The 12259-nt window shown below is 39.6% G+C and overlaps 1 protein-coding gene across 1 annotated transcript; it reads right to left on the bottom strand.

Annotated features, from left to right (window-relative positions):
- Positions 1–2131: 2131 nt before the first annotated feature.
- On the bottom strand, positions 2132–4231 carry LOC110937447 (pentatricopeptide repeat-containing protein At4g21065). The gene has a single exon (XM_022179869.2). It carries the CDS (start codon positions 4033–4035, stop codon positions 2314–2316), a length of 1722 nt encoding a protein of 573 aa, XP_022035561.1. The 5' UTR covers positions 4036–4231; the 3' UTR covers positions 2132–2313.
- Positions 4232–12259: the final 8028 nt, after the last annotated feature.

Here is a 12259-nt window from a genome sequence, read left to right as displayed (position 1 = left end):
GTGAAGAATTGGGGTCAAACTATTCACACAGGCTGGGCCCTTAATCTACGAGGGCCCGCTAAGACAGCTGTAGTAGGACCATATAACAAATCTCATGCATCCTCATTCAATGAGTTTTCTTGAGTTAACTGATTGTTCAAGGTGACCTAGTGCATTGGCAGTCTCATGACCTTCTAATCGCCTGGAATGGTGATGGGCCAGCTCACCAGCGCCGTTTGTGTTCGCGGGTGTGGGTGGCCTTTTGCCATTGGGTTTACCCGGGTGATCGGGCTTTTGTTGGTCGTTTAAAAAAAAATGATGGTTCAAGGTGACATAGAGTGCTTGAATGTTTAATATATATATGCTATAATCACCTAACGCATAGCACATTGAGCAAAATTACCACCCCAACAAGCCAAAAGAAAACATGAATTCTGATGCGGGAATATCAAGTGTCAACTCAATTATGTAATGAAATAAATCCACATTTAATGTTCATTAAGTTTTGTTTTAATTTATGTCCATTGAGTTGATCATAAAAACTCTATATAAGTTCTCATGTAATTTGTATTGGGGGATAGTTTTTGAGTTTTATAAAATAATTGATTTTTCACTTCAAATTCCGTGCCTTTTGGGTGGAATCTTGGGGGTTGGGGAAGAACACACGGGTATTCTTTGAATCAACGTGTTTGATCTTCGTTTCCGTATCACGCGCTACATCAGTTGGTATCAGAGCTAAATTCCTGGCTCAAAATGGCATGTGAGAGGGATTATCGCTTGTACCACACTCTACCATGTTTTGATGAATACGAGGATGAGCAATGGTATTCTTGGGCATGCGACGATGATTCGGATGGTACCAGTAGTGTGCTCACTATTAGACATGACCACAAAAAAGAGTCGACGATCATGGGAGCCGGTGATGACGAATCAAGTTTCAAAAGTCATAGCGTTAAGGGTGATGGTCCTACTATAGTAACGGGTGGTCCAACGGCTACATTTGGAACTCAACCTGTTAGCATGGGAGGCTTGCAAAAAAATTTCATGAGCAAAGCAATGAAGTCGAAGGCATTAAGAAACACAATAGATTTTGGTGCTTCTCAAATTTACTTTTGTACAATTTTAAAAGGTAATTTTCCAACAAATAGTTTTGAGGAAATTATTTTGGATGATGAAAACCATAGTATACAAAATTCTCATGCTGTAAAAATCTGATACGAGGTTCTATTTGAAAATTTGGTTGATGGCCAGATTGTGGAGGTTGGAACTATATTAATTGAGAGGGTCAAGACAATAGTGAACAAGAAATGGTCCTATGCTCCGTTCGACCCAAGTGGTACAGGTTCAGAGTCAAATGAGATAACCCGTGAAGTAGAACTACTTGGGCGGGCCTTGATAATAATCGAAAAGAATCAGATTGATGCTCCTTTCGATCCAGGTGGCTTTAGCCCGGGACAAAACTCGAGGTCAAGTTTTTTCAAAGGTGGGGAGAATGATGCGGGAATATCAAGTGTCAACTCAATTATGTAATGAAATAAATCCACATTTAATGTTCATTAAGTTTTGTTTTAATTTATGTCCATTGAGTTGATCATAAAAACTCTATATAAGTTCTCATGTAATTTGTATTGGGGGATAGTTTTTGAGTTTTATAAAATAATTGATTTTTCACTTCAAATTCCGTGCCTTTTGGGTGGAATCTTGGGGGTTGGGGAAGAACACACGGGTATTCTTTGAATCAACGTGTTTGATCTTCGTTTCCGTATCACGCGCTACATCAAATTCAAACTAAACAACTTGACAAATTCATTAAAAAAAACATACTTTTGCCTTTTCAAGTCGGTCACTGGCTCACTGCAAGTCTAATAGCAAAATTAAAGTAGTTCTCTCCATAAGCAAAAGTTTGGTTATGAAACTAATTATTGACCTTTCATCATGGATAAACCAACTAACCAAGTATGTTCTTTTTTCTCAAGACTACTAGAAATCACCTTACTTTTGAAGACTTCATTAACTACCAATTACTTATCACAACATAGAGCGCTTTTACGCATAAAATAATCCTCATAAAAAGACTAAGTACCTTTCTGTGTGTCTAAGCCTGCAGGTACATTTGCAAGATCCAGAACACATGGTCTAAAGCAAAAGAACATTGATTGTGAATGACAATAATCGACTTTATTTCCAAAATCTCTCAGAAATGTAACATATATCCGAATAAAAAAAACTGCTCATACAAACAAAATTGGATGGAGAAAAACATCACTTTGGAGTCCAGGTTGCATCTATAATCTGACCAGAAACTTTTAGTTTCTTCTATTTGTATTGTTCCTATTACCAATAATCACCACAAGAGCATTCTCCATTCCTGAAATGATGGAAACGAATGCGATCCCTAATTAATATCTCTCGTTGGTAAACACCCGAAATATGTTTCATGAAAGAATGGCAATCCTCACAAGATCTTAGGTTCTTTACAATCCTAATTATGGTCCCAGGCTCGGTTTTTATAAGTCCATATGAAACCGCAAGCTTCTCGCTGTGATGAAGTAATTGTGACGCTTTCTCTTCATCATCAATTTCAAGCAGCACCTCCGATAACTTTGGATCATAACCGTTAACCCTTAAAGTCCCCTCTATTTCCTCCAACTTCTTATAGATACTTTCAGCCTCAACGTGACAAGTACTTCCGGCTGTAAATTCATAAATATCACCATCGATTTCAATCCGGCTATGCCCTGATGGCTTTACAAGCCCTTTTTGATTCATTAACTTCCTCACATTTGCTTTATTCTTCCATTTCCCGTTAGATGCATACACGTTACCAAGCAGCACATAAGTTCCACAGTCATAGCAAGAATCCATCTTTGCGCCTTCAAGATGTTTGATCAAATGCTCCACTCGCTCGGTATCCCCGTGAGCTTTACAGCCCCATATAAACGATCTCCACAGAACAGCATCCGGTTCGATGGGCATGGTTTCAATGAACTTTTGAGCATCATCTAGTCGTCCGGCTCTAGCAAGCAAATCCACTACACACCCGTAATGTTGTACCATTGGTCTTAGTTTATATACTTTCTTGATGTTGTTAAAATATGTTAAACCTTTATCAACCCACCCCATATTCCTGCAAGCCGATAATACCGCAGTCATCGTCTTCTCATCCGGCTTCAAACCGATGCTTTCCATCTGCTCAAACAATTCAACGGCTTCTTTGCAGCGCCCATGGCTAGCAAGACCCGCTATCATCGTCGTCCAAACATACACATCTTTATTAACAGCCTCATCAAAAACCCGCATGGCACTATCTAAACACCCGCATTTCGAATACATGTCAATAAACGCAGTAACAACCTTCTTTTTCAACTTAACCCCTCTACCATTAACAAACTCATCCAACTTTATTCCAACACTCAACGCTCCGGTTTCCGCACAAGCTCTAAGCACCGAGATCACCGTAACATCATTCGGCTCAAAACCCTCCATCTCCATCCTCTTGAACAACCGTAAACCGTCCATTGGCCTCTTATTATCAACAAGCCCATTAATCACAGAAGTCCACGAAACCACATCTCTCTCAGGCATTTTATCAAACACCTTAAACGCATACCCCATTTGATCACAACCCGAGTAAAAATGAATCAACGCATGTTGAATATACATATCCGAATGAAACCCGGACTTGTAAACCAACCCGTGGAGCTGCTTACCGAATCTTTTTTGTTTCAATTTGGAGCATGCTTTGAGAACAAACGGGTAAGTGAAGCGGTCGGGCGAAGGGGAAACCGGGTCTTGAGAAGTATGCCAATGGAGGAAGAAGGAGATGGAGTGAAAGGGGTCGGGGGAGTCGGAGTAAGCGCGGATCATGGTGTTGTGGAAATAGGAGTTAAGTGGGGTTTTGAGTGAGTTGAGAATGAGGCGTGCGTAAGTGAGGTTGCCGGAGGGTGAAAGAGCGGTGAAATTGAAGATTTTGATGAGGTTTTGGGTGTCGGGTTGTGGGTTTTTTAGCAGTTGTGCGTGGAGTTGTGTAGCGTGCGCCATTGTTGTGATTTCCATTGTGGTGGAGCAAGAAATTGAAGGGTTTGGATAGGGTTTATAGTTTTGGGTCACGGTTATTGAATACTAACAGTGTTGAATTAAGATGTTGTAGCTATTGTATATGCTCTGTTCAACAAAATAAAAACAAACAGCAAAAACGCATGTCGATTTGGAGGTGACTGCCAAGTGAAGAAAGAGCATATCCGATTGATCAAGACGAAAGGGGTGGGTGATTAAACAAAAAAGAAAAAGAAAGAGTTAACTGCCATTTTCGTCCCTGTGGTTTGGTCACTTTGGCCATTTCAGTCCATTTTTCAAAAATGCGTCATTTTCGTCCCCCATGTTCTGGAAAGGTGCCATTTCAGTCCAAAAATCATAACCCAGTTAAGTCAGTTAGTAAATAAGGACTGATTGTGTAAATTTGTAACATAAAGGACTGATTGTGTAAATTTGTAACACCACCACCACTAGCCCTGCCACCACCACCACCACCGCCACCACCGCCACCACCGCCACCACCGCCACCATCGCCACACCGCCACCACAGCCACACCGCCACCACCGCCACCACCGCCACCACAGCCACTGCCACCACCACCACCACCACCACCACAGCCACACCGCCACCATAGCCACTGCCACCACCGCTACCACCGCGACTACGGGATCTTGTGCGATTATCTTTGGCTTGTGCGATCAAGAGTTCATCATCATCGTCAATCATCACGTTGATCATCATCAACAGTTCTTCGAACCACCATTCCATACATAACCCGACCTGCTACTATGACTGAAAGAATTGAAATGGTGAAGATGGAGGTTTCAAAACGGAAGATGGAGGTGAACGAAGATGATGGTAAGATGACGGAGAAGTGAAGTTGCAAGTTTCGATGACGGATACATGAAGTTGTAGGTTCCGGAAACACTTCAGATTCATAACGGCTACCACAACCCTGCCACCACCACCACTCCGCTGCCACCACCACCACTGCCATCACCACCACCACACACTCTCTGTTTCTGTCGATCTGAGTCGAATTGAACGGAAATCTGAAGTTCCTTAGATCCCCACAAACATTTTACACCCCTCACAATGCTCAAACACATCGATTTTAGCCGGAACCGAACCTGCAACTTCGCCGGAATCTTCACAGTGGCCGGAATCAGTCAACACGTCGTTCCAGCCGTTAACGGTTCGTTTTTCTTGTTCCGGTTCATTCGTTTATACTTGTACAATGTTTGCACCAGGTTAATTGGAATATAACCTGATTTTGGTCGTTAATTTGAGCCATTGACTTTCCTGTTTAACCTTCTGTTGACCGATTTGGGGGAGATGACACTGTTGACATCTGTGAGAGTGGTGGTGGCAGCGGAGTGGTGGTGGTGGCAGCGGAATGGTGGTGGCGGCAGGGCTGTGGTGGCGGTGGTGGCAGGGCTGTGACGGTGGTGGCAGGGCTGTGACGGTGGTGGCAGGGCTGTGGTGGCAGGGCTGTGGTGGTGGCAGGGCTGTGGTGGCGGTGGCGGTGGTGGCAGCGGAGTGGTGGTGGTGGCAGGGCTGTGGTGGTGGTGGTGGTGGTGGTGGCAGCGGAGTGGTGGTGGTGGCAGGGCTAGTGGTGGTGGTGTTTAATATTTACTTAAATGGTCCTTTATGTTACAAATTTACACAATCAGTCCTTATTTACTAACTGACTTAACTGGGTTATGATTTTTGGACTGAAATGGCACCTTTCCAGAACGTGGGGGACGAAAATGGCGCATTTTTGAAAAATGGACTGAAATGGCCAAAGTGACCAAACCACAGGGACGAAAATGGCAGTTAACTCAAAAAGAAAAAAACGAACGCTAGAACCCTAATATGGAGTTTTTTCATAAAATGGTGTAGTTGAAAAAATTATTTACCTAAATGGGTACTTTGAAAAGTATTTACCAAAATGGGTGTTTTTTAAAAACTTATCTTTTCTAACTCATAATCTTATTAGGTAAAATAATTTCTATTTAAAACAATGTTCTTTAATAAGAGTTAAAAAAAATAAGTTTCTAATAAAACTAAAAACCTACTGTTCCATCATGAAATTTTATTAAAAGGTTTTTAATTTATGTTTAATTTAAACTTTTTTTTGCTTTTATTAAAGCGTTTTTTTTTAATCTATGAACGATATCATATTTATATTTTTTTAATAAGTAAGATGTATTTTTTATCATGTAAAGTATTAAAAAATTTTAAAAAATAGTTAAAACATGAAAAATAAGGTTTTGAATATGTCATAAGACACACACTTCACACAAAATTCGTGAGTTTGGTTTAGTATAAACAGGTTAATTTCAGGTTAATTTGGGTAAATAATTTTTCCAATTACACCATTTTAGGAAAAAACTCCCCTAATATGTATGTTGTGTTCGAGCAGGACATTTAGGGCTACATCTGGTGCATACTTACAAAACATATTCGTTAGATTTTAATTAGATTTTAATTACGGCCTGTTATTTTGATTAGGACCAAGCCCAGGCCCCCAATATTTTAATTAAGGGGGTGTTTGGTCTAGCTTTTTTATCTAAGCTTATAGCTTTTTTAGCTTATTTTTACAAAATAAGCACTAGTGAGTGTTTGGTTTAGCTTTTTAAACTTATGCTTATTAGCTTATATAAGCTAATTTCAATAAGCTTATGGGTTGATGGTTTTTTAGCTTATTTGAACAAGATGGTTTTTTACTCATTTGCCCTCAAATGGTGGATTAACTCATTTGAATATGATACACACAATGGTATTATACCCCTTCCCATAATACACAATGAATTAACTCAACTTGTAGAATATAAGCTAATCCAAACACTTAAAAATAGCTTATCAAATGAAAGAAAATAAGCATAAGCTACTTTAAAATATAAGCATAAGCCAAAAAAATAAAAGCTAGGCCAAACACCCCCTAAGAGCTCTGTGGGTGAAGCGACGTCGTCCCTGGTGGAGGAGCCATGACAGTGGCCAGGTGCATTTCGGTGCACCAGGTTCTCTCTTCTACTCTCTCACTCTCATTCATATCATGTTGTGGGCAGGGGTGTTTTTCGCCATTTGCTGACACCTTAGAATGCCACATGACCTCTGGTCTGGTTTCCAACCACCGCTCTTGGTGGCGGACGGTGGTGATGGTTTTGGGTGTGTTTATCATTTAGGGATTTTTTTTACCTCTTTATCCTTAATTTTCTTACCGGTTTTGGTTTCTTGGCTATAATCTTTTTGTGAGCCTGCTGTATCGATGTTTTACTATCTACTTAAACTACATGCCAATGAATAGTAAAAAATGGCAAGTTCTTTTTAGGGTTTTTGGTTGCTTGACTGTGTTGTAATTAAACACCAAAGAAAATCTCAATCGCACCAGAACAAACTCACAATTCAACTCAATACTCACTGATTACTTTATTGAATCTAAAATCAACATACAAACGAACTGAAAGAAAGAAATTGAAAGTGTAATTACAAAGGAATCGAACTGTCTAAACATGATCAGTGGATCAGCTTATAAAGCCCCAAATCTTCTAACCCTAACTGTCTTAACAACCATCGTTTGTTTTTAGCAACTTCAGTCCCTGTACTTTCAGCACTTATTAACTTGTAAACTAAAGACTTATTTAACTTTAGAGAAATGACCAGAAGGCCCCTCTAACTTCCCTGCACCAGCTTATATGACACTTATGACTTTATTTTCCAACAATCTCCACCTTAAAGTCATGAGTGACTTTAAAGTAAGCCCAGCATCTTCATAAAGCTATCAAATTTAACCCCTGCAATTGGTTTTGTCATCATATCTGCAGGATTTTCTTGTGTTTCAATCCACTTGACCACAACCTCTTTTGAATTGATTATTTCTCTAATGAAGAACAACTTTACTCTTATGTGTTTGGTCCTTTCATGGAATACACTGTTTTTAGACAGTTGTATAGCTCCAGTGTTATCACAAAACACTTCAACCTCATCCAAATTAACTCCCAAATCAGAGACCAGCCCTTTCAGCCACAATGACTCTTTTACCCCTTCAGTCAATGCAATAAACTCTGCCTCTGTGGATGATAAAGCAACTACATGTTGCAGCTGAGCCTTCCAACTCACTAAATTACCCAACACAAGAAATGAATAACCTGTTATGGACCTTCCTTTATCCAGATCTTTAGCATGATCTGCATCAACATAACCAGTGACCCTTTTGCCCTTTTCACTTATTTTATCCCCAAACATCAGACCAATATCCTGTGTACCTTTCAAATATCTGAGAATCCACTTCACAGCAGCCCAATGTTCTTTTCCAGGATTAGCCATGAATCTGCTTACTACACTGACAGCATAAGCAAGATCTGGCCTTGTGCATATCATCAAATACATCAAACTGCCAACAGTATTAGCATATGGCACCTTCTCCATATAGAATCTTTCTTCTTCTGTTTTAGGAGAGTTCTCATTTGACAACTTGAAATGTGCAGCAAGAGGAACTTTAACTGCTTTGCAACTATCCATACAGAAATTACTTAAGACTTTCTTCACATATGAACTTTGACTTAACTTGAGCTGTTTCAACTTTCTATCTCTTTTAATCTCCATACCAAGTATCTTCTTTGCTTCTCCCAGCTCCTTCATGTCAAATTCCTTCATAAGTAATCTCTTTGTAGCGTCTATTTCCTCTTTATCTTTACAGGCCAGCAGCATATCATCAACATACAGCAGTAAATAGACATAATTACCCCTGTTGTATTCCCTATGATAAACAAAACTATCATAGCTGCTTCTGTTGAAACCACTGCTGATCATATAGTCATCAAACCGTTTATACCATTGCCTGGGTGACTGTTTCAACCCATACAATGACCTTTTCAACAAACAAACCTTCTCTTCCTGACCCTTTACCTCATAACCCTTTGGTTGGGCCATATAAATCTGCTCTTCTAAGTTTCCATGCAAGAAAGCTGTTTTAACATCAAGCTGTTCCAACTCCAGATCAAGTGAAGCTACTAAAGACAAAATTACCCTTATGGAAGTGTGTTTGACTACAGGTGAGAAAATCTCATTGTAGTCAATGCCAGCCTTCTGTGTAAAGCCTTTAGCCACTAGCCTGGCTTTATATCTTGGATTTTCACCCTCTTTGATACCCTCTTTGAGCTTATAAATCCACTTACAGGACACCAGCTTCTTATCTTTTGGCTTATCAACCAGCTGCCAAGTTTCATTCTTGTACAAAGAGTTCATCTCTTCATCCATAGCCTTCTTCCATTTGTCACTTTCTTTTGTCTTGATAGCCTCCTCATAAGTGAGAGGTTCATTAACACTCTCATTTTCTGCAGCAAGAAACACCACAGCAGAGATGTTTTCATTCTCTCTGAACTTCAAAGGTTTTACAATCTGTCTTCTGGTTCTATCTCTGGCCAAACAATAGTCTTGTTGACTTGAGCTTTGATCACCTTCATTTCCAGAGGTGTTACCCTCATCTTCAACAGATTGTGGACTTTCTTGTTGGTCATGTTGATCTTCAATAGGCTCCACCTAAATTAGAATACTATGATCAACACATTTAGTCTTCACAGCTCTTTCACCAACCAAGTCTTTATACAGAATATCCTCTCTGAATGCAACAATATCTCTGCTTACAAACACCTTTGGACCATCACCATCCATTTTCCACACTCTATACCCTTTTGTGCCATCAGGATACCCCAAAATAACACACCTCACTGCCCTTGGTTCTAATTTACCTTGACTTATATGGGCATAAGCCAAAGAACCAAATATTTTTAGATTTCCATAGTCTGTCTTCTCACCTGTCCAGACTTCCATAGGTGCTTTATTCCCTGTGGCCACTGATGGTGATCTGTTTATCAAATAAGCTGCTGTAGGCACAACTTCTGCCCAAAATTTCTTTGGCATTCCAGCACTGATTAGCATACATCTCACCTTGTTTAACAGGGTTCTGTTCATCCTCTCAACCAACCCATTTTGCTGAGGTGTTCCTGGCACAGTTAAATGCCTACCAATACCATTCTTTCTGCAGTATTCTTTGAACTCTTTTGAACAAAATTCAAGCCCATTGTCTGTTCTTAGCCTTTTAATCTTCCTCCCAGCATGATTTTCAACTAGACTCTTCCAATCTTGAAAACTTTTAAATGCTTCATGTTTATGCTTTAATACATAGACCCACACCCTTCTTGAAAAATCATCTACTAAAGAGAGAAAATACCTTGCACCACCAAGAGATTGAGTTTTAGTTGGACCCCACAAATCTGCATGAACATAGTCAAGAATACCCTTTGTCTTGTGTTTGCCTTTAGTGAACTTAACCCTGTGAGCCTTTCCCATTATGCAGTTTTCACAAAAACCTGCCCCCTTGTCATTGAAACCAATGACCTGTTGTTTTTTCAATTCTTGCAGCCCTTGATCACTAATGTGACCAAGCCTTCTGTGCCACAATGTTGCTTCACTCAGTTCACTATGTTCAACACTGCAATTTTCACCTCTTATGACAGTTCCATCCAGAATATAGATGTTATTATCCTTTCTTGAACCAGATAATACCACCATAGATCCCATTACTACTCTTGCTTTGCCATTCTTTAGACTAACATGGTAACCTTCTTTCTCAAAAGTTCCCAAAGACAACAAGCTTCTTTTTAATTCAGGAATATATGTGACTCCTTTGAGTTCAAACTCCATTCCATTAGCCATCTTGAACACTACTGTCCCAATGCCTTTAATGACACATGGCTTGTCATCTCCCAACTTTACAGAACCATATTCACCATAATCAATGGTCTTGAAAAATTGCTTAACAGGAGTCATATGAAATGATCCACCAGAGTCCATGACCCATTTTCCTGTGATTCCATCACATGACATGACTGTCAAGACATCTGCACTGTCATAGCCATCTGATGAATAAGCCTCTTCTTGAGCAATATTACTGTTTTGCCCTTTTGTGCCATTAAACTCTTGTTTCTTTTTCTTCCATTCAGGACAGTCCCTTTTAAAATGACTTTCAGAATTACATACAAAACACCTTCTCTTGAACCTGGACTTTGATCTTGATGAGCTTCTTGATTGCTTCTTGAATCTTTTTTCTGATCTTCCTCTCACCATTAACCCCTCTCCACCTTCTTCCTTATGATCCGATCTCTTCTTCAACTCTTTTGAGTTTAATGCAGCCAACACTTCTTCCATAGACAATGTATCTCTACCATACATTAAAGTGTCTACAAAGTGTTCAAAGGACTGAGGTAGAGACGTCAAGAAAATGGTGGCCTGGTCTTCATCATCAAGCTTCACTTCAATGTTCTCAAGATCCAGAATGAGTTTATTGAACTCATCTGTATGATCTGCAATAGTGCTCCCTGAACCCATCTGGAATGTATATAACTTCTTCTTCAAGTATAGCCGATTGGCTAGGGACTTAGTCATATACAGACTTTCCAGTTTTGTCCACACACCTGCTGCAGTTGTTTCTTTTGAGACTTCTCTCAGCACTCGATCACCAAGACTTAGAATGATAGCACTATGTGCTTTCTCCATCATCTCCTTCTTTTCTTTATCTGTAAGACCAGTAGGAAGATTATCTTCCCCCTTAAAAGCATCCACCACTCCATTGTGAACCAACAGAGCTCTCATCTTCAGCCTCCATAGACTAAAATCATTCTTTCCATCAAACTTTTCCAATTCGAATTTTGTTGACACCATGACTGTCTTCCTTCTTGAATCACGATCTTGATTGAATCAACCGACTTCTTTGAATCGAGCCAGAACCAGGCTCTGATACCAATTGTTGTAATTAAACACCAAAGAAAATCTCAATCGCACCAGAACAAACTCACAATTCAACTCAATACTCACTGATTACTTTATTGAATCTAAAATCAACATACAAACGAACTGAAAGAAAGAAATTGAAAGTGTAATTACAAAGGAATCGAACTGTCTAAACATGATCAGTGGATCAGCTTATAAAGCCCCAAATCTTCTAACCCTAACTGTCTTAACAACCATCGTTTGTTTTTAGCAACTTCAGTCCCTGTACTTTCAACACTTATTAACTTGTAAACTAAAGACTTATTTAACTTTAGAGAAATGACCAGAAGGCCCCTCTAACTTCCCTGCACCAGCTTATATGACACTTATGACTTTATTTTCCAACAGACTGTGATCTATACGTGAGCCTACCGAATCGATATTTTTTAGCAGTCTTGTGGTCTAATTAGTGTATTTTGTTAAAATTTT

Source organism: Helianthus annuus, chromosome 4 (assembly GCF_002127325.2).
Source record: "Helianthus annuus cultivar XRQ/B chromosome 4, HanXRQr2.0-SUNRISE, whole genome shotgun sequence".
NCBI lineage: Eukaryota > Viridiplantae > Streptophyta > Magnoliopsida > Asterales > Asteraceae > Helianthus > Helianthus annuus.
This window is presented reverse-complemented; position numbering and strand designations above follow the sequence as displayed.